The following is a 24,359-nucleotide window of genomic DNA, read 5'->3' as shown; positions in this document are numbered from 1 at the left end:
CCGAAGCTCGTGTTCTATGCAGCCCTGTTGTCGTGTGTTACGGGTTTTGGCGCAGCGGGCCACATCAGGTATAATATGATCATGGGACCCTCTAGTAGAACGCGAGACTCATGCGACGAGACGTGATGGTGAGGTTGATGGGGGAAAGATGAAGGAAGCGACGTGACGAGATGGAAAGGCTTTGCGCTAATAATCAGGGCCCACATGTTCGTCCCGAGATGCAGGGGCTCGTAGTGCCACAGCGTGACCGACATGTTTTGTGACTGCGACAACTGCACAAGTTATAGATGCATACAAACAGACTTGGTAACAATAATGCCTTCAAGTATGTACAGATACTTTAGCGATACTCCATGCAGGTAGCTCTTCTCCAACACTCCTACGCTGTAGACAACGAACTAATCAATCAGAAGAAGCTCATCTCGCGAACTGCTGCTAGACAAGTGATCTAGACTTGCTGAACATAGTTGGCTGGTACACTGCGTACTACGCCGTCTTTCTCGACATCTGCCCAGCCGTCACCAGCCTCCATGTTGATGAGAACAAAGCGATCTCCTTCTGACATGGAATGTTCTGCGTCGCTTTGCGCAGTGTAGTCATACAATGCTTCGACGTACTTCAACTTCTTCGCGCCACGCTTCGGCGCAACGGCGGGTCCCTTCTTCTTACCGGGAGCGGCAGCCGCGGCAAAGTTGGTGGTCGATGCCGACGATGCAGAGTACGTAGAGTCAGGTCTTGCTGATGAGAATGTAGAAGCAGTGGTAGGTGGTGTCGCGACCGTCATCTCGACATACGCTGCTGGAACAAGACCCTCTTTGAAGCCAGCACGGACTTTCATCCATCCAGAACCATCTGTGGCAGAATGTTAGCAAAGTGACGAAAGAGACCTGAGATATGAGAAGCGTCAACTACATACCATCGGGTTCAACAATGGTAACATCCGTACCATCTGCAACAGTCAATTCGCCCTCTCCATTCTCTTGATAGGCGTAAAGCATTCTACCCTTCGCTTCTGCAGACTTGGGTGTGGGCGGAGGTATGTCCTCGTCGTTCTTGACGTATTGCGTAGGTGGTGGAGCAACTAGCCGGTTTTTCCTAGCACCCGGTACGGTCGGCGCCTTCTTCTCTGGTGGTGGTGGAGTTTCCTCGGCAGTAGGCGACATGCCTCCAGATATTGACCGATGCGCAGTAGCCGAATAGCCAGAGCTGAGGGTGTTCATGGAGTTTACTGTGTCGCTTCTCCCCAGTGGGGGTAGATTCGTACTGGAACTCGTCGCGGTGCCATTCGTCGCTGTCACTGCGTGCGCGGCTTTCTGCCTTTCTTCTTTCAACTTTTTCTTCTCCACCTTGGACTGCTCGCCGGGACAGTCGGCGGGAACCTTCATCTCGCACTTGCTATGGCACGTATAGCCACAGTCTTGACAGTCGTACCCCTTCGCGGACAGTCCCCATATTCGATCTCCGCATAGATCGCAATTCGTAGGTATCTTGAATGTCTGCGACTTGAAGTTGTGGTTTCTTGCGCCAATGCTCAAGTCACCGACAACTGAAGTGATGGTCGAAACCTCCACCTCGGCGCTGACTTTCTGTCTCTCAACCTCATGCATTTGTTCCTGTATAGCGAAGACAGCGCGAACGATGTCCACTTCATCTCTCTTGTCCTTTCCGTCCCTTATGTTCTGGCGCACGGTTTTGGCGTTCTCAACTTCTTTACGTTTCTTCTCGAGCTCGCGTCGGTACTCCCCCAATGACGTCTTCGATTTCGTGAGAACGTTGCGCAAAAATACCGTCGCGGAATCGTCGACCGCGATACTACTGTCGTCTAGCCAAACCGGGCTGGGCTCGAATTGGAAGTCACCAGGCTCCTGGAATGAGCCAGCGTTGTGCCGTACGAACATCATCGAGTCGAGAAGAGGGTTGTTTCGCGGGATCTCGGCAGAGAGGTGCTTCAGATACTCGGTACTTCGCGTAAGTGTTTGGGTTTCGATCTGAGCGGCGAGTGACCATATCGAATTCAGCTTGTTAACCCGTGTTTCCGAAAGATCCTGGAGGCTCTGTGACTGTTAGCCATGCGTCACTGATGTTGCGGCTTGACTTACGTCTAGTAGCTCAGGGACGTATTCATGGTAGTACATCTCCTTTTGCTTGTTGGTTACGTTGATACTGATGAGATAGGTGTTCTGCTGTGGTCAGTGTATGACATGTGAGATTTGGCATGCTACGTACCTTGACGTTGCGCATCTCGACCTGCTGCTGCTCGAAAGCATTCCGCGCCTTGGCTTTTCCGTGGTCAAATGCGCCGTCCGCCTTCTTGCGCCGGCTCTCAACCTCCTGGCAGACGCTGTCGTATTTGCCCTTTTGTTTGCGCAGCTCGCCATACTGGTTGTCGCGCTCCTTCTCTAGCTTAGCAGCATAGTCTCCGTGCAGCTTGCGCAGCTCCTCGGTGCGGGTACCAAGGACCTTAAGGGGGTCAGCGAGCTGGGTGATGAGAGCGCCAGCGAATTGTTCGTGTTCGGAGGCGCGGGATTCGAGGGTGCTTAATTGAACACCCCATGTGGTCATAGAAGCGCTATGTGGAAGTGTCAGTAACGCCCAAACCTCATGCGACGGCCGTCATACCTCTCGAGCGAGCCTGGAGTAACGGTAGGCGTGTCACCAACACTGAGGCTGCTCTGCTTCTTTGCCTTCTTTTCGTAGTACTTCTTCGCAAGTGCGCTGAGTTTTGCCGAGTATTCCTTCTCGATAGCGCTTCGTTCTCGGTAGAACTGTTGGATGTCATCCAGCCAGGAGATGCCGCCGGAGACCTGCAGTCGCGTGTCAGTAACCCGAAGCGCAAGGCACGTAGCTGGCGGCGCATATGTCTGTTCTCCCCCGGAAGTGTATGGGAGTGTGTATGACGTACCCAAGCGTTGACTGTCTTGAAGCCATCCTGTGATCACCCGTCAGCGCATGCTCGGAGGTGCTGCTCCAACTCCGCATACCTTCAGTTCGGCGCCAAACTGGGGCGCAATGTCGACCTCCATGATTGCTGAGATGTGAATGGGTCGTGCACGTGGAGAGAGGGGACTAGGGCCCCAGACATAGAGGGTGAAGGAGTGCTGGGGCGAGGGCGGGAAGATATACGCGGAGTACACCAGGCGTCTTGGTTACCGGCAGCCCAATTAGTGGGGCAGGAGGAATGGCAACGAGGCGGTGCGTGCCGAGGAGGGAAACCCGGGATCTGAGCCGGTGACGCTGGATCTTGGTATTCTTCTGTTTCGGTTGTATTATGTGGTGTGGTGAATAGTGGCACACGCCGACTACAATGGCATGCAGGAACAGGGCTATTGAGCGCTTTCACTCGGTCGCGCCTGCACACATGCTCGGGGCCTGTTCATGCGGCCTGCGCGCTAAAGCCGCCTAGCGTCTCAGCCCCGCCAAAGTCGACAACTGGAGCTCTCACAATTTCCAGCGCGTCTCTTGTACCTGCACCAACACAGCTACCTCACACTTTGCGCCAAACCACCTTGAGCGAGCAACGACTTTGTATCCATAGCAATCCGCTTTGCTCAGCAAACTCCCGCGACTATCACCAAGGTCGCACCTTCCTCACCTCACCGCCCGCAACGCGACCCGCACTCGCCCACCATGTCGGCGGCAGAAGAAACCCCCATCAAGCAGGAGCCGACCGAGGAGACTCCCGCGCAGGAACCCCAGGAAGCTCCGGAGTCTTCGCTCGAAAAAGCTCAGACCGATGGCAGCGGCCCACCTGGAAACGGCTCTGCTCTGGCTGAGCCCAAGTTCAATGTCGAGGTCAAGCTCGCCGACCTGCAGGCAGACCCCAACAACCCGCTGTACTCCGTCAAGTCGTTTGAGGAGCTTAATCTGTAAGTGGACTGCGCTCACCCACCGGGCCAGCTAACAATGTCAGCTCCGAGGAACTCCTCAAGGGCATTCGCAGCATGAACTTTACCCAGCCATCCAAAGTTCAAGAGAAGGCCTTGCCTCTGCTTCTGATGAACCCGCCCACCAACATGATCGCGCAGTCACAGTCTGGAACTGGTAAGACTGCCGCCTTCTCGCTCAACATCTTGTCTCGCGTCGACCTTTCGAACCCCGAGCCGCAAGCGCTGGCACTCGCGCCTAGCCGAGAACTCGCCCGTCAGATTCTAGGTGTCATTACGCACATGGGTCAGTTCATGGACGGTCTCAAGACTATGGCTGCCATTCCCGACCCGTCACGAAGGGGACAACAGTTCAATGCCCAAATTCTTGTCGGCACACCGGGAACTGTTCAGGACATGCTGAGGCGGCGTCTCATCAACCCAAAGAACATCAAGATTCTGGTTCTGGACGAGGCCGACAACATGTTGGATCAGCAGGGCATGGGCGAGCAATGCACTCGCGTCAAGTCACTTCTGAACAAGGACATCCAGACAGTCCTCTTCTCCGCTACCTTCCCACCCACCGTCATCGCATACGCCAAGCGCTTTGCACCCAACGCAAACACGATTACTCTAGCGCACGAGGAGTTGACCATCGAGGGCATTAAGCAACTGTACATTGATATCGATAAGGACAATGACAAGTACGCGACATTGCTCAAGTTCTACGGTCTGATGACACAAGCCTCGTCCATCATCTTCGTCAGGACCAGAAGGACTGCTGAGGAGCTCGAGAAGCGCATGGTTGCGGAAGGCCACAAGGTTGCACAACTCAGTGGTGCCCTGGAAGGACCTGAGCGTGATCGCATCATCGACCAGTTCCGCTCCGGAGAGGCCAAGGTTCTCATCACGACCAACGTTCTCGCCCGTGGTATCGATGTGCAGTCAGTCACTATGGTTATCAACTACGTAAGTCATGATTCAAAAGAATATCTACAAGGGGTACTAACTGTTCTACCAGGACGTCCCGACCATGGCAAACGGAGTGGACGCAGACCCCGAGACATACCTCCACCGCATTGGTCGTACCGGTCGTTTTGGACGCGTCGGTGTCGCCCTTACTTTCGTACACGACAAGAACAGCTGGACACAGCTGAACTACATCGCAAGCTACTTCAAAACGGACCTAGTTCCCATCGACACATCGGACTGGGACGCTGTCGAAGAATTGATTCAGGGTGTCATCAAGTCGTCGCGAGCGGGCAAGACAACGGAGGAGATGAGAGGCTAGGACGTAATTCAAGGACTATGTGTGGGGGGAACAAGGCTTTTGAGCGATAGCGAACACATGACAGGGGCAACGCAGCCGTTGACCTCTATGAAAACATAAAAGAATCACGTACGATGGAAATGAATCAAAGATACCCAAGCTTAGCAAAGTAAACCAAGTCTTCTCTTTTCAAGTCTCAAACGCCCCCGGCGCCGTAACCACTATAATGATGAGTGAACTCGCTATCAGTGCGCCTGCTATAGCGCTGACAATGATGATGCTGCCTCTCGACGCGGGGAACTTGCCCCGTATAACGTAATGCTGCGCCTCGAAGTACCGATGAAACCCTATCAAAAGCATGAGAATGGCAATACCGATAAACGTCGCGCCCAGCGGTTTCCCCAAATGCCGTAGTTTGGCCTGTGGAGAGGTTGTAGAAGATGAATCCGGCGAATTCGCTATCGAAGTGTTGAGCCGGAAGAGTTGCGTTATCGCTATGCCGATCGAGGCAAAGGAGAGGGATGTACGGAGCCATGCTAGGAAGGTCCGTTCTATGTATCATGTCAGTACACCATCATCCCAAGTTCGTATCCACAGGTAGAGACGAGGAATGGATTGTTCTTACCCAACGCCAAATGATCCCTAGCAACACTCCCCTTATTATCCAACTCGACACTCCCGTATTTCTCCCAAAACGCGCTCCACCACCCTTTCTCGCGCTGTTCCACCGCTGCCGCTTCTCGCTCTGCGCTCCTCGCGCGGTGGTCTACACTCGCATGGCCGTTTAGTCGGCGCTGATCGACGGCGGGTTGCAACGTCCCCGCCGTGCCTTCCTGTGGCGCCCCGGAATCCGTGGCGGAGGGCCCTTGCGGTATGGAGGACGCGCCGTTGGGGTCTTGAGACGGGTTCGCAGGTTTAGTCGTTGTGGTGGACGTGGAGGTGGAGTGGTCGCGTGCGCGGATATCGGGGGATATGGAGTTGTAGTCTTTGGTGTGGGATTGCGAACTCGTTACTATAGGTGAGGTTTCCGAGGCGCCGCTGTGGGTTCGTGGTGGGAGGGCGTCGCGTTCCGAGGTGCGTTTACGGGGGCCGGCGATTTCGGCCATGATTTCCTCCTTTCTCTCGATTCGTGGGTGTTACGAGATTGGTCGGTGGATGGTGTGTGAAATGTTCCGGTCGTCCCATACGGGTTCACTTGTGGTTATGGTTGCTGTAAGGTGCCTTCCGAGGCGTCATCCCGCACCGAGGTGGATCGGGCGAGGTACCGGAGCTCTGGCACGCGACGATCCGTTCCCCGCGGGGTTCAGTGTCGCATGCGTCTGTCGGTGCATGCTGCCTCAATATTCAGATGCTTGTAGAGTCTCTTGATTAGGCATGTTAGATCTAAAGATGGGCGTAGCGTGATTGCGCCTGGTCGTCACGCAAGACCCGCATCTGCCACTGGCCTATTGGAACGAAGCGTGCTCCGCAGCCCACATGGTCGAGACCAATTGCTTGGAAACATCTTGGATGTATGGTCTCGGATTCATGCCGCAATGCTGATCAATTTGTAACTTCAAAACGTTGCAGTAGAAACTTTCGTAATCCAATCCAAAGATGATGCTGGTATATCTCTTGCCAGCAAGCCTTCTATACCCCTAATACATGACTATTTTCGTACATGCAATGCTCATGATATCAACAGTGTGGCAGTCGGAAATCCCTCTCAAACGCCGCCTAAGACCGCCCAAGGGAGCAGTCTGCAAATAGATTGTACATCGCCTCGGATCTTCTTACTCGTTGTAGTGATACACCTAAGCCCAATGTTAGCAAGCAATGTCTGCGTTACAGGACGGAAAATGACTTACAAGGTAGTTTGGCAGTCCGAAACTTTCCCAGTTCAGTCGGTTCGCCATCTTAGCGAAACCCTCCGTCTCAATGAGGTTGTAAAAGGCAAACGGTGGGAACATGGCGCCGTCTCGGTGTACCTCCGCCTTGACGAGCAAAGTAGCGCCGCCGACTCCGTCGAGCTTGATCTTTGCCTTGGGGTCCGCCGATGTGTCGTGCATCTTAGCCATGAGGCTACGGTATGTAGCCATCTCGGCGTACCCTTCGAGCAGAATATCGTCCTTGCCCATCTTAGCAGCAAGGTCCTTAGCTGTAGGGCTGTCGATCCAGTTGTTGAAGTCGTATTCCCGGATGTCCATGCTCTTCTTATCTTCATTGTAGTATCTTTGGAAGCAGTTGGGGACGATGATGGGCACGTCGTAGTCGGCCAGATCCTGAATCAGAGTGGGTGGTGTCTCGACGATGTCCGCGTCCATCCATAGGACCCACGACGTTGTGGGGCCTAGCGTTGTGAACAGGAGCGAATTGCGCGCCTTGGCCATGGCTGCACGTCGCGCCTTCTGATTCTCCATCTTGTGACGCTCGGCTTCGGTTTGCGACTGGAGGGGGGACTCGGTGTCCTGGCGGAGGATGGTAATGGCGGAGAAGCGATTCTTCTTGGATCCAGTTTGTGTCTTGGTGACTTGCGCCTGTAGCGCTGCGTATGCGGCATTGCCCTCTTTCGTCTTTGGTATTATGAAGCCCAGGGAGATGAGGTTGTGTGGGTAGTTGAGCTTGAGCAGGTTGTCCCAGTATTCTTGGTAGAACTTGGCCAATGGGGTGAGGATAAGGACGGTCTCCTCGTTTTCGATTGGCGTGCGCGTGTTGGTCACGTTGTTCATATAGTAATGTACGACGGGCGGCGCGGCCTGTGGAGCATTCGCCTTGGACTTGCGGAACGGTAGCGAGGGTGGCGAGAGGGGGTTCGAGGCTACCTCTCCCCCTCCTTTTCTGGTAATGGACGGCACATCGGTACCAGAGAAGAAGAAGACGAAGAAGCCGATGCAGAGGATGCCCGCGAGGATTATGGTAATGGGATTCGAGCGTCGGAACGAGCGTGACATGGTGGGTGGACGATTAGGAAGGAAGGCGAACCGCGGCTGCCAAATGGGAGGGGTCTATGAAGGGCGCATCAGAAGCAGAGGCAGGCGGTGGTGATGGTGCGGGCGTGGGTCGGCGCAAGGAGGTGTGTGCGAGACGTGGCCTGGCCGGCGCTCCAAAAAGTGTCAAGGGCGTGTGCAGGCGCCCGAGTGGATGGCAAGCGTCCGGAGGGCTTCCAGGGAGTATAGACGCGTCGGTTGACAGGCTCAATGCTCGGGCTGGCAGGTGACAGGAGTGCTTGCCATGCTACCACGCCCGTTGTCGCGAGATGCGGCTCTGCTTACGTACGCATCTCGTCTCCAGGCCCTGCAGGCATCGCGGGTAGTGCGATCTGCTAGCTGCGGATGGTGCGTCATGACCACCTGTGCCTGCATCTTCAACACCACGTCCATGCTTCACTATGGTCAATTGAGCTTCGACAAATGCCTCTACTGGTTGCGCGACAATGGCCACTCTTGAGGCGCGCCGCTGCCGCCGCTCGCCCTCTGCGCTGTCCCTCAGTCATACCGAATAGACGCGCAAACTTCGATCAATTCAAAGCATATCACGCGCCCGTTCGTCGGCACTGCGGCATAATTGTACCACCGTCTGTGGAATCCCATGTAAGGAAATTGCTCCAAACCACTGCCATTATCTAATAACGTCTCCAGCCACACGATCTTGTTCAGCACATCGCTCCTCCACCACTGGACGTCGCCCGCCAAAGGACCTTCTGTGTCTTCTTCGTCACGCCTTCGTATGCGCACTATTTGCTGGACGATGACGCTTTCCTCCGCAACGCTCTTCTCCGCGCTTACGAAAATGCGGCCGACATACCGGACCTCCACATAGATGCACTGTGTGCTGTCGTAGACAAACTCCCCGTCAGCAGGGTTGGGGAGAAGAACCCTACTCAGCCGCCTCTTGCTGGCGCGGGGTTCGAAGGAATATCCTACGCGATTCTCCCGTCCGATGTTTCTGTACCGTCTCAAGAACTATCGCCATTGGACAAGAGCGCTATCGATTTCATATTTGCCGAACACAACGTCAAGGACACCGTCTATCGTGACACTTTGCGGTTGCCTCTTGCAAATACTGTCTTCCAGACAGGCTCGCCATCCACGATGATCCTATCGACTTGGACCCTGGATGCGAATCGTCAAATGACCCCTGTATCCAAGACCAACGTTTCTCATCATGGAATCCGCTTAGTCAAGCAACAGAAAGACTCAACTCCCGTTCTCCACGTTCCGTTAATTCCACTCACAATGCCCCGCACAGTCAACGGCTGCATGGGCAACATCATCCGCAGGGTTATCGGGCCTGGTGGTAAATCTCTACAGGCCTCGTCGGAACTTGAAAATGTTGTTCCCAGATTCTTCAAATCGCGAGGACAGCCTGCGCAAGCGACTGTAGCTTGGGCACTAGTGATACCCGATGAGCTGAGGGCCATCATCGCCGCTCGAACAGATGAAATCCTCTCTGGCTTGCCAACAGACAATCAGAGTCCGGTCTCCGAGGATACAAATGCATGGGAGCGTCTATGGCGCAGTGATCCCCCTCTCTATAACACGCTGGTGTCGCAAGCACTTACTGAAGGAGCACGTCTCCATCGAGTCTTGAGTGGTGGAGGCGGATGGGGAAAGAAAGCTGGCTTATTATCGTTGGATCCTGCAGCGGCCAGTCCAGCTGCAGACTCACCAAAGGATGACGATTTCCTCAGCATGATCAGTGATCCCCAAAACTTCGAGTCAACTCTTACGCCCGTGGTGCGAGACGGTGACTCGATACAGTTCTTCATCTCTCCCAAATCAGATCTCGAACAGTTGGCTCAAAAGTCCGGTCACAGAGGGACGATCAGATGGGCTGCATTTGGGAAAAAGATTTATTGGGGCTGGGAGGTGGGCACAATTCCTAGCACTGTGGACTCGATCCCCGGGGATTCGTCGCAAGACAGTCAGACCAAAGGAGACAAGATATTGTGTCTTCCTGGCTTTGGTGCACTGAGTGAAGGAGCGATGACGCTTACACAGCACTCTCGGGTAGATGAAAGCATGCTCCACAGCGTCACTACTACGGTCGATGTTCCCTTTTCTCGTTTTCGGACGATGGGTAAGAATGGAGCAACGCTTGATGACAAGAACGAAGACGAGGACGTAGGTGAGCCTGATGTGGACTCGACCTTCCCATGAATGTGTTCTGATAGCCCAGGTAGTCAAAACATGAGACAAATACACCGAAATCCGTGCCATCCATCCGTGCGCAAGTGCCGACTCATGATCCCTCAACTCTGAAAGCACCCAACGCGTCTCCGTCTCAGCAAGAAGAGCAATGGCGGACCCCTCCAACACTAACAGTAGCGGAACTGGTTCGCAAGCTCAAGATAGAGGGCAAATTTACTTCCGGCCGGCTCCGTGTTCGGACAGCGAACGCAATATTGCGCAGATTCGAGAAGCTCTTCGATAAACAGAAGAAGAAGCATACAGCAGTCATGTCAGAGATTCTGCAGCGCCACTGTCTTTTGATGGCTGTGAGGTTCAGGACGCTTATGGTTGATGCAGCGGAGCTGATGGAAGAGGCTGATTCCGTTTTGGACGATATCAATCGCACACTTGTGAGAAGGATTCCAGCTAAGGAGAGAGAGAGGCCAAAGGAAGAGAGGCTGCAGAGGAACGCAGAGAAAAGGGAGAAGAAGAGGGCACAAAAGGCTGAAAGAGCGGCACAGAAAGAAATTCGTGCCAGAAAGAAAGACAAGACGAGCGCGGTACCGCCAACTGCGACGGGTACGCCAATCCGCAAGTTCGCCTCCTACGGAATGTCCACAGCGGTGGAAATCAACGAGAAACTTAAACCCGCCATCTCTGAAGTCTCCCGTCTGACTGAAGAGGCGAGAACTATCATGGCCGCCATTCAACACACCAAACCACACATCCGCAGAATGCCCGTCTCAAAACTAGCAACAGCCCAAGCCTTCAACCAAACGCTAGGATACGCCGTTCAAGACATCCTCCGTCTGACTGAGGAAGCACGCACTATAATGACTACTATCCAGCAACGCAAGCAGCAACACCAACGGCAACGCACCCAGCAAACTCAATGGCGACACCTGCGCCGATGGGGCCGCGATACTACAATCGTATCCCTGAAGCCCGACACCTCACCCAAAGTCCTCCTTGACATGGCATACAAAGCGCGCCGGACATCAATATCCATGATGCGAGCCTTCAAAAAGCGCGTCAGGAGTATCAAAGCTCTTATCCGGCAGCGTAAACATGACGTTCGCAAATCAATCAACACCAAGTCAGGCGTCGTGCAGATCCAGCGGCGCAGGCGCATCCGGCGCGTCAGTCAGCCTGTGCACGTTGTGCGCTACCCATCTGGACGCCGGGCGGTGCGGAATCAGACTGTCCCTGCGTTGCAGAAAGGGAAACGGTTTGCGAGGTTTAGGACGGTGATGCAGCGGCAGTCGGGATTTAGGACGGTGACGCAGCAGCGGCAGTCGGTGATGGAAGAGAGGAAACAGAAGAGAGATGAACTTGCTGCTACGGTGGCGGGTTGGCTTGGTGGCGGTGTGAGTGCTGGTAGCGATAAAAGTGGTCTTGGATCTTTGGTTGCTACGGCGGAGAAAGATGGAGAAAGGGACGGGAGGGGTTGGCGGCGGAGGCGGAGGTGAGGAATGGGGGAGAGTGTTGATGAAGAGCGAGAATGTAGTTACAAGACCATGTATATACGACTTTAAGATACAGAAGAGTAGGTTATTATCGATGCTCGAGAGGTATATTTCATGTCCGCATACCCCATCCTCATCTTTACGCACCGCATGCAAACGATACTTCTCCAGCTCATCTCATCTCACGCCCATTATGCTTACTAGCGCTGTAGAGGTATAAATACCAGCTTTCTTTCTGCCCCGTCGTCTTTCTCATACCAAACCTTCCTTCCTTTACTCTCAAAAAGAGGTTATGATATAGACATGTCTTCAAAAATCGCTGTATCTACAGATCATGACTGGTGCTGGCTGTCGAAAACAAAACATCATAGAACACTTTTCATGTCATCCCTTCTTCCGAAGCTTCCAAAATAGAGATACTAGTTAGACATGCGTTTCTCGGGTCGAAAGATGAAAACGATTTGTACATGTCTTTCCGCTGGACTTCTCAAATCTGCACATAAAGGATCTATGGTTGCGCAGCCAGAAGAATACCAAAAGATTCCCTAGCATATGTTATGGCAGTCATCCGTCGAGCTTTCCTCTCTGCTCAGACTTCTTCCATACACCCACGTTCCTTCCTCTTCTTCCCAAAAAAGCATGGAGAAGATGCCATGTCTTCCAAAAAGCATACAGTCCGACACAATGACCAGTCCTGGCTGTCCAAAAACGCGCAGGCCATTCCCATGTGTTTCTGCTCTTCCGATTTTCAAACCAACTTAAAGATCCGCTATGTTTTCTCCGGGTCGAAAGCTGGCACTGTCGTTCTCGTCTCCGCTATTTCCAAATATTCGCATGCATATTACCTGGTTGCGCAGCCACAAACGGAGCGACCAACTATCGATGGCTGTCTTCCGCCCTGCTTTTCCTCTGCTTGACCGTCTCTCCTTTGTACCAATATTTCTTCCTCTTCTTTCTAAAAAAACGGAAGTGGACAGGCCATGTCTTCCAAAAACTCCTACTTCCCTTCTCATGATCAGTGGTGGCTGTTCAAAACACACGAATTGATATCTAATGTCTTTCGGCTCTTCCAATATTCAAACATATACCTTGCTTCAAAATGATCTGTCGAGCAGACTTATGCCCTTGTCGGTCTTTCTGCCAGACTATCCAAACTTCACACAACACGGCTTCATGGCTGCGCAGTCAAAAAAGACAGCCTCATGATCGATGGCGGTTCTCTGCTGCGCCTCGTCTTATTCAATAAGATCGCATTACAGAACGCCTATGTTTGTTCCTCGGACCCTTTTCCGACCAAAGAAGTTTACAATCTCGTCCATGTCCGCTCCTCAGGTCCTCGCGAGGCTTTTACACCCTTTTGCAATCTTTGGAGGCCTAGACGCATGGAGTTCAAAATCCAGTTCCGCTGCTCTATATGTGTCCAGCGACTGGATATTCTACCTATATATTGGCGAAAGCCGATTTGTCGAGAACAAAAAGACTACAGTATACACTGTATGCGTATCCCACGCAATGCTACGGTCATGTTTTCCAACCTTGTTTCATCGAGGGATATTAAAACTTCGTCTGCCTCTACTCGGGCCTTCTTCCTCTCACCATTCTTTCGATGAATCTTTCAAAAGCCACAAACGAATACTGAATGGAACCGAATATTGAAAACTACAAGTCCATGTGTGGTGTGCTGGGTGCTCCGGCACGCAGACATTTAGCGCTTCTTATTCAAAACACACGCAGAAGTTTGGGATGACCCAAAGTCGTTGGCGCAGCGATTCATTTCGTTTCGAGGAATTGTGCAGGCTCAAAGTCGACATGGCAAGATTCATGTCCGACTGGAGGACTATAAACACCATGTACTTCCTCTCCTGTTCTTCCCTCCTAATACTATTCTAAAACATTCACCTCCAAAACCAATGTACTATAGAAACATGGTTGCGGAACTAAAAAAGATCATTCTGACAACGTACATGACTGTCCTCTCCTCCGAGTCTCAAAACGATCAACTTGCTCTGCAATGGTCTCCGCCTTCTTTCCTCCTTGAAAAAAACCAACCCAACCCCTATGCGAGTCTCCTGCCCTCCGCAGACACACGATCAGCGAACACAGCGCTAGCCGCAACGCCGTCCAGAAGACTCTTCTATTCATCTCCAGTAGTCTACTCTCCAACCTCTCCAGGGGAGTTTCCGAAATACCAAAAAGCTATAGCTGCACAAAAATGAACAAAGGTTCACGACAAACAAGATATGTGCATTTTGCGCGACTTCCAAGCCTACTCGAAACAGTTGTCGACTCCTGAGATGTGCGGACGAACTCTGCTTTCAAAATTCGAAGGCAAAGCAGATATGGTTCTTTGCCTGCTCTGTCAAAAAACGTTATAGAGACAATTGAATGTCTGAGAAGCTCTGCTGTGCCAAAAACCGCTAAATCACAAATTCATGAGTTTGAGACAAAGAGCAGCTCTAATACCTCAAAGTATCGATGCACATGTGAATGAAAAGCACGAAGGACCGGCATATAAAAGTCTCTGGGTCTTGGCTGAGACTGCTTCTCTTCTATTTAACACCAGAGATCCTCATTCTCCTCCTCTTTTACCAAAACGATGGTAATGGCTTTGGATGGAGTGAGAGTGAGAGAGTTCCGAAAAGGGCAAGCGACGACGTCATGTCCTGCGGACAGCGTCTCTCTCCCCGTCATACAACGCGCCTCGAGCTTGTCGCTGTATTCTCGATGATGATGATGATCATCATCATCGTGCACCCACTCTTCTACGCTTTCGTTGAGCAGTGCCAAAGCTGCTACCACTCCACAATCCGACATGCCATCGATTGAAGGAGTGCGAGCTTGGGGTTCATGCTTAGCGATGTGTTAGTATTGGTTCTGGAATGAGTCAGTAGAAGTGTAGGAAGGTTTCCATGCCGATGAGGCATGGCAAGTGTATCGCAGTATAGCCAGACTCCAGTACTCCTACGGTGTGTTACCTCTTGGTCCTTGCTGAACAACCGTGGTCGACCTGTGAAAAGTCAGCGCAGAGTGCTATCCGGATGTTATGATTCATGTATTGGGTGGCCGGTAGTGCTTGATCGCACTCCCTGGAAGCATTGAAATGATCATCACCACACAACCATCACCTCGAAAATCCGTACACGCAAAGACGAGCCAAGAATTAAGTAATCTCATTTCTCGCCCATGCATATCCACCTATAATAAGCCTGTAACCCTCCCAGCGCCAATCAATATCAAAAGAAGCTGCCATGTATGCATAGCCACCCAGCTTTTGCCCTTTGTAAAACTCCGAGGCTCATGAAGAACGAGAAAACAGGAACAGAAACATGGGGTGAGTGATATAATCGTTCGACGTTGTGTCCGGCCACTGAGAGCTAGGGTAACTCAAGACGTTGACCGCACGATCCCTCCGCTACGAGGATGAAACAAGCGAGCGTGATGCTGCTACGTTTCTCGAGCATGAGAATGCTGGGAAGGATCGTGGACGTGCGAACGAGATATCGTATTGTGTTGGTCACTCAGGGTCGAATCGACGCAAGATAAAACCTCTGGTCGTGAAACAACCTATAAATCGACTTTCGAGGACGTGAAGTCCCAGAGCATCTTGACTAGGGAATCGGGTAGGGTGTAGAGGTCGACGTGGAACTCGCCATCTATTATCTGTTAGCACGTACCTTGCAATGGGAGATGATGGAAACCTACTCTCGACGTCATTCTTAGTGTACGTCTCGCTGGTCTTGTTGTCGTGGACCAAGGTGACGACGTGCAGCAGGTCATCCTCACCCAGCTTCTGCAGTCCATCGGCCAGCTTCTCCATGTCTACGTTCTTGTCTCTCCGGCCCTTCTTCTTGGCGGCGTCCTTGTTGCGCATGCCGTTGGCCTCGGCGGGACCAGACTCGGCGAGGAGGGCGAGGAGCTCAGGCTTGGGGTTGCGGAAAGTCTGCAATGGCGGGTTAGCGATGTTCTGGCTGATAAATAGCACGCGTATGTGGTACTTACGACTTGGTGCTTGGCCTCATAACGCTCCGACTGGAAGTTGAGGTCGTGCTCGAGGGTGTGATCACCGCCCTTGCCAACAGCGGACAAGACAATGCTCATGTCGAACTCACCCCAACCCTTCTCATCGATGCGGAACGGCGGCTTCTTGATGACTTTTGGCATGTTAGTGGGGATTCTTGCTGGCGGCATGCTGCTGAGCGCAGTGTCGGGCGCACTTACTGTGCTTGTTCTTCTCGAATGAAGGATGCAGGTTGTAGACGGCCTTCTCGAAGACGCTGGGCATGACCTCGTTGCCCTGGTCATCCAGCAGCCAGACCTCTATGCTCCATGATCGCATGGGGTATCCCTCAACGGGCGAAGGCTCCGCGCTGTGAATGCGTATTAGCGGCTGGCGACGTGTAGACGCGTGATGGGCAAGCGCATGCGATTGCGCGCGGATTGTACGTACATGGGCTTCTGGTGAGTGATGAGCTTGACCCATCGCTTGATCTGCGCGGTTGTTAGCATTTGCGCGATGGTTTTCAGGGCATCTCCACGCCGCAACTTACGTCAGGCATCTTGTCTGATTTGCGCCGCGAGGACTGCGTAGACGGGCTGCTGCGAGCGTGATTGGTTCCGGCCTGCCTGGAGAATATATACGCGAGGTGTGTAGAGGCGGTTCACGTCGGGCGCGGTCTGGCGTGTCGGTCTCTTGCGACAAAGCCGGGGCGCGTGTAGTAAAGGCGTGGCTGGTCTCGGGTCGCGAGCTCTGATTTGGCGAGTTAACTGAGAGATGGTCGCGGGGCGGCGGAGACGGAGACTAGTTGCGCTGGCTTGGCGCAAACCATCAAGCTGTAAGAAAAGCTGCACGAGCACGGAAGCCTGCCTGACAGGGGACTAGCCCTCTGCCAGGTGAGAGACGTGATACGGCATCGGCACACGTTTGCATTGCAGGTGAGACTGCACGCTATGCAGGGTCAATTTCGCGATTCTTGAAGGTAAAGCCATCACACGTCGACGCATTTCGTGCCATCAGGTCTTGCATGGGGGGACGCCGTTGACTACAGTAGTCAGGCCATTTAGTTGCTATCTAGTTATGTGCAGGGTGTGGGTAATCTCTTCTACCACCATCATATCATGCCGTCCCAATTCCTCATTCACTGTTCGTGCAATCCGTCTTTTCGTATCTCATCCCATCCTCCAAGCTGTTATTATCCGACAGCATTTACTGCTCCGACTTGCCGAAAAGCGCCTCGTTCTCTTGCTGGGCCTTGATGAAGGCCTCCTTGAACTGGTTGGCATCTGACAGATATAGTTAGTGCTCCGCTGCGCGGTTTCGTGCATCTTCTTGACTCACTCTCGCTGTTGGCGAAACGGATCGCCAGGGTCTGAGCCTCGGGCTCGCCCTCGCTGACATCGGCCGCGGCGTTCCAGACCCAGCTGCGGTCGCTGCCGACGTTGGGCGACAGCTTCATGTCGGGAACAACTATGCACTTCTTAGTATCCGCTTTCATATCCGCCTTTCATGTATCATACCGTAGTGGTTGGCGCAGACCTTGAGGGTCTTGTCACGGCGCATGACGAGACGGGTCTTGCCATTCTCCTTGTGCTTCAGTAACCGGACGTCACCAGTGCCGCGCTCCTTCCACTCCCGCGATTCCCTGTCGAACTTGAACAGCTTGGCGCGCATCTTGAACACTTGCTCCTCGAGCTCCTCGTTGGTCTTGGTGTCGACCTTCTCGGTGAGGTGGACGACGGGCTGGAAGTCGACATCGGGCTCTTCGTTCTCGGGGTCCTCGTCCTGTCGCCTTGTCAGTACATCCTCGAAAACACCGTAGCACATACGCACCTCGCCCTTGGGCTTGGAAGCACCTGATGGCTCGTCGACATCGTCGGCCTCCTCCTTCTTGACCTTTGCGGGGCCGCCACCGAACATGGAAAAGACGTTGTCCTTTACTGCGGCCGCTGCCTCTGTCGCCTTCTCTGTGATGGGCTTGTCATCCTTGCTCTCTGTGGTGGTCTCGGGCTTGTCAGACGCCTTGTCGGTGGTGACCTTTGCGGTCTCGTCCTGAACAAGAGTCGCCGCAGGGTTGGCGATCTGCTCGGCGGCGGGGTCGGGCTTGGCTGCTTCAGACATCTTTTTCTATGAATGCGGAGTATTCGGGTCTGTGTGTAATAAGAAGAGAGCTGCGTTTGTGGGGGAGATGTCGTGTGTTTGTGGGTTCTTGTGTCAACAACTGCCTGTAAATTGGGAAGTGGGATGCCCCTCCAGAACGCGCTTTACCCGGTTCGGTTCAGGGGACGTGCCCGCCCAACGCGCCTTCACACCTGACGCAACGTGCACCCAACTAGTTCGTCCTACATGATGAGTCAATGCGTAACTATGACAGTACAGAGCCACAGAGATGTGCGCATCTACAAGCTGCTGTAGATGCATCGTGGTATGAGATGAATTTGACAAGTCCTATAACTCCCAAGTTGTCCTACTGTCCACACCAGGTCCCAGGGGTATATCACTGCACCCTTGTGTCTGCCCTCCTGTCCGTATACGCCGCATAATCAAAACAAGACAGTGCAGAAAGTCACATGAGATCCTCCACTGCGTGCCGCCTTCCCATGTTCCCTAGACCGCCCCTCCCACCTTTGCACATGCCCAACTCTGCCCCTCACCGCCTTCCTTTGCAGACAGTCCCGCCGCCGTCTCCATCTTGCACCTCACGCGAAGAGCATTCATCCTGGCCCTTTGCATCGCTGACGATGTCCGCACTGGCGCGGTCACCTTTCGCAACCCCATCCACGTAGCATCCGGTATCTGTCTTGCCCGATGAGCCTTCATCTCCAGTTGATGCTTAGTCTCCTGAAGTTGCTTGGAAGCGTAGAGATCAAACCCGGCCATGTATTCTTGCAGGTGCTGTGCAGCTACAGCGGAGACGTTGCGGAGGGTGTTTTGTGTATCCAATATGTTGGACATGGCGGTGTCGAGAAGTTGATCTAGCGTCGACTTGTTGTGTCCAAGCATCACCTCGAAGGATTGCCGCAAGAGAGGCTTTGAATGTGTGGCAATGCTGACATTGAACTTATCGAATCGATACTGCTGATCCAGGTCGACAATGTACTCGCCAGTGGTGGTCCGGTTGTAATGTGCTGGAACCTCTTGAGAGTGGCGAGAAACTTGAACCTGAAGTTGGGGTTTCTTCCGGTTCGAATTGAAGGACTTGGAAGGACGGAGTACAAACTGATGGTCTCCGGTGATCTGGATTTCGAAACCTCCAGCCTGACTGTTCTTCGCCTTTGGCTTCTGGGTAGCCTGCTTTGGCTGGGACGGTACGACAGTGAGGCCTCGAGCTTCGTGTACAAGGCTCGAGCGACATGAATCCGGGTAGCGAGCCGCAGTTGGAGACACTGACGCTACGGGCGTGATCGTTGTGGTGTTGCTTTGAATCTCTGAAACGGCTGGTGACACTGACCGCCCTTGGGACACTTTTTGGTACAGCATAGGGGTATAAGCCGCACCCATGAGAAGCGCGGGGATGAGGGCGAAGAGGACGAAAGCAGATGCTAGCAACTTTGCAATTGGCCATGGTGAGCCCGTCTTCTTCGTAGACGTCTTGGTCTTGTCACTAAACCACGATTTGCGGGCTGTCAAGGCAGCCTTCGTGCCCCGTGCCTTCGCTAGATGAGGACTAATGAGTGCAAGATGGCGATTGAGCTGCGATGGCTCGAGTTGGTCGAACTGGTGGATATCGAGGGGCAGTACCTCCTTCAGCTCGTAATCAGTGTTCGGGTTGTCTCGCCCTTCTACGCATACCCGTAACGTCGTAGTGTTCTCATCAACGGAAGATCCAGCTCCGAAAGGATTGGTCTCAGCAAGTTCGATGCATGGGATTGTCTCGCGTTCGAATACTTCCTTGGCAGATGCAAGATCTTGTTTGTCAGCAGTGCTATCAAGGACGCTTGGGTGACAGAGGACCACAAGGTCTGGTCGATCTGAAGAGTGAGCAGACAGGCCGGAGCCGAACATGAGCTGTCGTCCATCTTCCATGATGGCGAGAACGTGCCTCTTCTCGCGCGACTTATGAATCTCCATTTTGGCACAACGATCAGCGTGCGGGACGGGGGCATAGGGCTCGATGTGACCGCGGACCATAACCGACTTCGAGGCGCTAGGGTAGGCAGCGAGCGCTGCGCAGATCTTAGAGGTGATGGTGCCCTCTGCCCACTTTCCGCTACCAATATACAGTATTCGGTATGCGTCTGGGGTGGCGAGGGGGTCCTTGGACAAGGCTGCCTTGACCGACAATCTAATCTCTTTGCAGCCATAACGGTCGAACACCGGTGGTAGCTCGTCCGTATAACCTGCCGAGCTCTTGATGACGCTGCTTCCATGGCTTACATCAGAACTGCCCGTGCCCTGCTCTTGGAGTACGAAATGCCTTGAGCTCATGCTCCCACTCAGGTATGGCGGAACCTCTGTCAGGGAGGAGTCTTCGCCAGATAGTATAGGGTGTACGTGGGTTTGCTGCTCTTGGGATTCGCCGTGCGAAGAGTATGTGCTATCTTGTAAGTGATGCTCGCCGGCTTCGTACTCGACGTCGTCATCACTGAAATCGTCAGACGTGTCATCGGGCGTGGGACCGTCGGTGGACGCGATCGACTCGGTATGGGCTTCGTCGTCAGACATGTCCATGACGCCGTCGCCGAGCAGGTCATAGCTGCTGTCGTCGAGAGAGCTGCCCGCCTCTTCTGGGGCTCGGCGCTGAGTCGACCTCATCATGAGCGTTTCAAGATCAAGCTTAGTGAGCGAGTGGGCCACCTGCACAGGGGGGAACTTGAGATCCTGAGAGGAGTTAGGCTCGCTGGAAGACATGTCAGCCTGTTTTCATGCGAAATCCAGTGTGATCAGAGGTTCAAAGCGATCCGAGTGTGGTGGAAGGAGAGAGGGGGGAACGGTCAAGGTGAGGTTGTGGTGGGCACCAGGTGGACGCTGCCTAACTAGCTGCGGGCGAGGCGCGTATGGGGGCCTTCGGGAGGAAGTGGGGACCAGCGGGAGCAGGTGACAGCACATACCAGATTGCACACTGATAGCCTGATAAGTGAAGTGTAGGACTGCAGAGATGCTGTCAGTGAATGCGAGAGACGCGCGACTGTTCAAACTGCTGCGAGTTGTGGTGACGACAAGGTGCTGATGGACGGTCGAGCTTAGGTGGGATGCGAATGGGGGTAACCCCGCATAGTCTCGTAGTAAGCGATAAGATACGGAACATGGTTCACATGTCCACAGCGGGCCACCTCATTCATTGAAACGGAACAGGCGCGCTGCAGTCTACATCAGCACAACAATAAGGCTGAGTAAGATGCTGAGGCGATGTCGATTTATGGTCGATCTACGTATATTATTCTTTCAAGAGGTTGATGTTCGACCTTCCCGTTGAATGGGGTGGGGCCGTCACCTAAAGCAAGTAGTCCCATGACCAAACAACAAGGCATCATTCAAGAGCAGAGCTGTTTTCAACTTGTTCGTATTCGTTCTCATACACTGTGTCGCCAATGCGCAGAAAGTAAGTAAGCCTGCAACGACGCCCGCGTAGTCCTGATGCTCTATTGAAGGGCGGCCCAGCCCATATGCAATGCCAACACCTGACGCCTTACTGGAAAGAGGAGTAGATGCTAATGTTCCCGCAAAATGCTAGCCTGAAGCTGATAGAATACCACGCGAGAAGGAGAGATCATGGTCCGTCAGGCCCAGGTGATGCCCAGCCACCAGCCACTTCTACCCATTCCGTGAGGCAGGACCCTTCTTTGCCCTCTACGTCGACAATGTCCTGGTCGCATTTGCAGCGACAGCCGACACCGTTTTCCTTGACTGGGTCATATGACGCCCAGTACTTGTCTTCTTCCAGTCGCTCCTTCTCGTCGAGTGTCGTCTTCTCAAGATATGGCTCTCGGGCGAGTTGTCGCGCAGGTGCGTTGGCGGGACAATGTTGGATGGTCGTATGCCGGTATCCAAAGTCGCGGAAGTAGTGGATATCCTCAGGGCCAAGTAGTGCACCAACAGCTAGCGAGTGGATAGGCGCATCTCCCCATCTCTCCATCCAGAAGCCACCACTGCGATCCATCAGCTCGAAGAAGTCATTGTACTCCTTGCTGCGGAACCAATTCAGGTTCGCGATCTCGAAATTGCTCCAGAAATGGCACATGTTGTACGATTCGCCCTCCATGTTCTCAGGGTGGATTTCAGGCATGGCCTCTGTGCCGAACTCGGCATCCATTATATCCTGAGGAAAGAAGTTCTTCTTCGACTTGGGCTCTGTCTTGGGCGCCTTCTCGTCCTCCTCTTTCGGTTTCTCCACAAACATCTCCCACATGCCCTTGGAGGTCAGGTTGTTGTTACGCTTGTAGGCCGAGGCATATCGCCAGATGTTGGGGACGGTTTCTCGTAGCTCCTTCACCGCGATGGTGAAGCCATATGTCTTCTTGTTCCGGATCATGTGGATAAAGGGATCGTATGTGATGTCGCAGAAGTACTTGATCTCAGGCTCGAGGCGCCAGTACCAGTCGTACTTGGCGAGTAGTTCGTGTTGGTAAAATTTACTGTCCGTGTTAGTGGCAATCAGGAGAAAGCATGCTAGGTTACATACCCCGAATAGAACCTGCACATGTGATGGTAGCTCTCCATACCACCGTACATGATGGCCCTGTCACCCTGCTTGGCGATTCCTTCCTTCGCAACATCTGGATCTACCCAGTCGGGGAAGCCCCATTGCTCGGGAGGGATCTTACCCCACTCCACTGGAGCACTGACATGAGCCAAGACCGTCTCCCTGAACGTCTCGTTGAAGTCTCCGTCGTTGAGGAAGACATATGGGTAGTGGAACCACCGATTGAAATGTCTCTCAATCGACTTGACCGACTGTATGACACCATCCAACTCCTTGTTTCTCGCTAGGACTACGAATGCAGCGTTTGCTCGGGGTCCGTTGACCTGCGGCTCGAGGCAGCCTACCGCGAAGGGCTTATCGTACTTCTCGCTTATCCGTCTGCGCATTGTTAGATGTTGTTTGGATGCTGAGGTGATGAGATTCCACGTACCTTATCGAGGGAGGGCCGCCGGCGGGCATGTTCATAATGCCCTGCGAGTCTGGAGACTTTACGAACAGAATTATGATTATTATTATAACGAGACATGGAAACAGCAGCACCAGGCCCAGAGGTATCGACACGGATGAACTCCCCTTCAGTCGTATCCTGCGTCGAAAGAAGGACAACCGTGGGGAGTTCTTTTCGGCGCGGCGCGGTAGGTCGTCCAGCTTGTCTAGACTGTCCTTTGAGGTCGGTAGCCTCCTCGTCATATCTTGTAGGAAGCCCATGGTGGTGCCCAAGTGGTGGCGTGTCTGGTATGCGATTTCCTGCCAATGGCAGCCCTGTTGCTCTTTGGCCCAGTCGCAAGCGGTGCGAAGCGAATTCGAGGGGTCTAGAGGACGTCGAATGAATGCGACGGTTGTGGATGAGGAAAGGGCGACGTGTTCAACCCAGGGAGCTTGGTCGATAACGAGCGTGTGGGTCGTGACTCCAGGTGGGTGTACGAGAACAGAGATGGGTCGGCGATTGGCGTGACGGGCTCAAGCTTGTAACCCTGAGGGAGTGAAAGGAGAGAACAGGGTCGTTGAATGTAAATTATTAGCGGCCGATGATTGCGTATGCGTTTCGAGATCTGCTAGTTGACATGTTCCCTGTCGGCGGAACGCGCCAAGCCCTTTAGCACGCATGCCGATAGCAGGTGCAGCGGACCAATACGTTTCGGGATGGGCTTTCACCCGCCATATCTAGGCACCCGACTAGACATCTCGATGGAGTGAATGCTCTCTGGAACCAAAAGTAGACTGCAAGTGCATCGTAAACTATCCGCAGCTAAGGCGGCGAAGGAGCCGCACGGAAACCCGCCGCTAAGCGATCGACACGACATTCAGCCAAACGACTAATCTAGACCCTTACGTGCATGCCGTGTCAGCACATCCCTTGCACTACAGCCACCATGAGCTTCAAAGCAAAAGACCTCCATTTCGGTAAGTTTGTATCTAACGCGTTCGTATCCTTCGCTAACACGCCACAGACAGCTCACAGCCAGCCTTCTTACAGCGGCTGCGCGGGCAACTCACCAGTGGAGACACAGCCCGTCATGAACATCCAATCGCGCGGAATAAGAGGATGAAGAAAGACGACGACGAAGATGATGCGCCTACGTATGTCATGGAAGAGACGAATCAGTCGCTGAGTAAAGAGGAGTATGATGCGCTTGTCTCAGGCAAAGACGACAAAGAGGGAGGGGAGCCGGCTGCAGACGAGGCTGGAAAGAAGAAAGATGGTGATGCGACGTCGCAATCCAAAGACAAGATTGCTGAGGTTGGTGCAGTCTCAAAGAAGCGCAAGGCGGCAAAGATCATCGGGGATGACCAGGACGAGAGCAAAAAGGGGGAAGAGGCGGATGTAAAAAAGCCAGAAGCGAAGCCAGCGAAGAAACCGAAGAAGAAGTCCAAAGCTGTGAAGCTCACTTTTGGTGAAGATGAAGGCTGAAGACGGTCGCATGTCAACTGTTGGATATCGCCCACTTGTGAAAGGCGATGCATCGATTCCC

The 24,359-nt window shown here is 53.3% G+C and overlaps 10 protein-coding genes across 10 annotated transcripts; 4 read left to right on the top strand and 6 right to left on the bottom strand.

Annotated features, from left to right (window-relative positions):
• Positions 1 to 448: 448 nt before the first annotated feature.
• J4E83_009293 (uncharacterized protein) lies at positions 449 to 3,023 on the bottom strand (the record flags this gene model as incomplete). The annotated part of the gene is made up of 7 exons (XM_049336182.1): positions 449 to 852; positions 917 to 2,054; positions 2,100 to 2,180; positions 2,227 to 2,569; positions 2,620 to 2,804; positions 2,903 to 2,929; positions 2,982 to 3,023. The coding sequence occupies 7 exons, from the start codon at positions 3,021 to 3,023 to the stop codon at positions 449 to 451; spliced, it is 2,220 nt and encodes a 739-aa protein (XP_049184746.1).
• Positions 3,024 to 3,627: 604 nt separating this feature from the next.
• DBP5 (RNA helicase required for poly(A+) mRNA export) lies at positions 3,628 to 5,154 on the top strand (the record flags this gene model as incomplete). Its single annotated transcript, XM_049336181.1, has 3 exons — positions 3,628 to 3,866; positions 3,911 to 4,832; positions 4,885 to 5,154. The coding sequence occupies 3 exons, from the start codon at positions 3,628 to 3,630 to the stop codon at positions 5,152 to 5,154; spliced, it is 1,431 nt and encodes a 476-aa protein (XP_049184745.1).
• Positions 5,155 to 6,905: 1,751 nt separating this feature from the next.
• On the bottom strand, positions 6,906 to 8,063 carry J4E83_009291 (uncharacterized protein; the record flags this gene model as incomplete). The annotated part of the gene is made up of 2 exons (XM_049336180.1): positions 6,906 to 6,926; positions 6,981 to 8,063. 2 exons carry the CDS (start codon positions 8,061 to 8,063, stop codon positions 6,906 to 6,908), a joined length of 1,104 nt encoding a protein of 367 aa, XP_049184744.1.
• A 437-nt stretch (positions 8,064 to 8,500) lies between these two features.
• Positions 8,501 to 10,271, top strand: J4E83_009290 (uncharacterized protein; the record flags this gene model as incomplete). The annotated part of the gene is made up of 2 exons (XM_049336179.1): positions 8,501 to 8,503; positions 8,751 to 10,271. 2 exons carry the CDS (start codon positions 8,501 to 8,503, stop codon positions 10,269 to 10,271), a joined length of 1,524 nt encoding a protein of 507 aa, XP_049184743.1.
• Positions 10,272 to 10,570: 299 nt separating this feature from the next.
• On the top strand, positions 10,571 to 11,752 carry J4E83_009289 (uncharacterized protein; the record flags this gene model as incomplete). The annotated part of the gene is made up of 1 exon (XM_049336178.1): positions 10,571 to 11,752. The coding sequence occupies one exon, from the start codon at positions 10,571 to 10,573 to the stop codon at positions 11,750 to 11,752; it is 1,182 nt and encodes a 393-aa protein (XP_049184742.1).
• Positions 11,753 to 15,313: 3,561 nt separating this feature from the next.
• J4E83_009288 (uncharacterized protein) lies at positions 15,314 to 16,305 on the bottom strand (the record flags this gene model as incomplete). The annotated part of the gene is made up of 6 exons (XM_049336177.1): positions 15,314 to 15,402; positions 15,452 to 15,689; positions 15,749 to 15,900; positions 15,968 to 16,116; positions 16,197 to 16,237; positions 16,297 to 16,305. The coding sequence occupies 6 exons, from the start codon at positions 16,303 to 16,305 to the stop codon at positions 15,314 to 15,316; spliced, it is 678 nt and encodes a 225-aa protein (XP_049184741.1).
• A 647-nt stretch (positions 16,306 to 16,952) lies between these two features.
• Positions 16,953 to 17,864, bottom strand: J4E83_009287 (uncharacterized protein; the record flags this gene model as incomplete). Its single annotated transcript, XM_049336176.1, has 3 exons — positions 16,953 to 17,029; positions 17,085 to 17,213; positions 17,264 to 17,864. The coding sequence occupies 3 exons, from the start codon at positions 17,862 to 17,864 to the stop codon at positions 16,953 to 16,955; spliced, it is 807 nt and encodes a 268-aa protein (XP_049184740.1).
• Positions 17,865 to 18,350: 486 nt separating this feature from the next.
• J4E83_009286 (uncharacterized protein) lies at positions 18,351 to 20,991 on the bottom strand (the record flags this gene model as incomplete). Its single annotated transcript, XM_049336175.1, has 3 exons — positions 18,351 to 20,583; positions 20,807 to 20,813; positions 20,985 to 20,991. 3 exons carry the CDS (start codon positions 20,989 to 20,991, stop codon positions 18,351 to 18,353), a joined length of 2,247 nt encoding a protein of 748 aa, XP_049184739.1.
• Positions 20,992 to 21,453: 462 nt separating this feature from the next.
• On the bottom strand, positions 21,454 to 23,094 carry J4E83_009285 (uncharacterized protein; the record flags this gene model as incomplete). Its single annotated transcript, XM_049336174.1, has 3 exons — positions 21,454 to 22,318; positions 22,366 to 22,764; positions 22,817 to 23,094. 3 exons carry the CDS (start codon positions 23,092 to 23,094, stop codon positions 21,454 to 21,456), a joined length of 1,542 nt encoding a protein of 513 aa, XP_049184738.1.
• A 665-nt stretch (positions 23,095 to 23,759) lies between these two features.
• On the top strand, positions 23,760 to 24,298 carry J4E83_009284 (uncharacterized protein; the record flags this gene model as incomplete). Its single annotated transcript, XM_049336173.1, has 2 exons — positions 23,760 to 23,790; positions 23,838 to 24,298. The coding sequence occupies 2 exons, from the start codon at positions 23,760 to 23,762 to the stop codon at positions 24,296 to 24,298; spliced, it is 492 nt and encodes a 163-aa protein (XP_049184737.1).
• Positions 24,299 to 24,359: the final 61 nt, after the last annotated feature.

Source organism: Alternaria metachromatica (genome assembly GCF_023757995.1).
Source record: "Alternaria metachromatica strain BMP 0045 chromosome Unknown scaffold_31, whole genome shotgun sequence".
Lineage (NCBI taxonomy): Eukaryota > Fungi > Ascomycota > Dothideomycetes > Pleosporales > Pleosporaceae > Alternaria > Alternaria metachromatica.
This window is presented reverse-complemented; position numbering and strand designations above follow the sequence as displayed.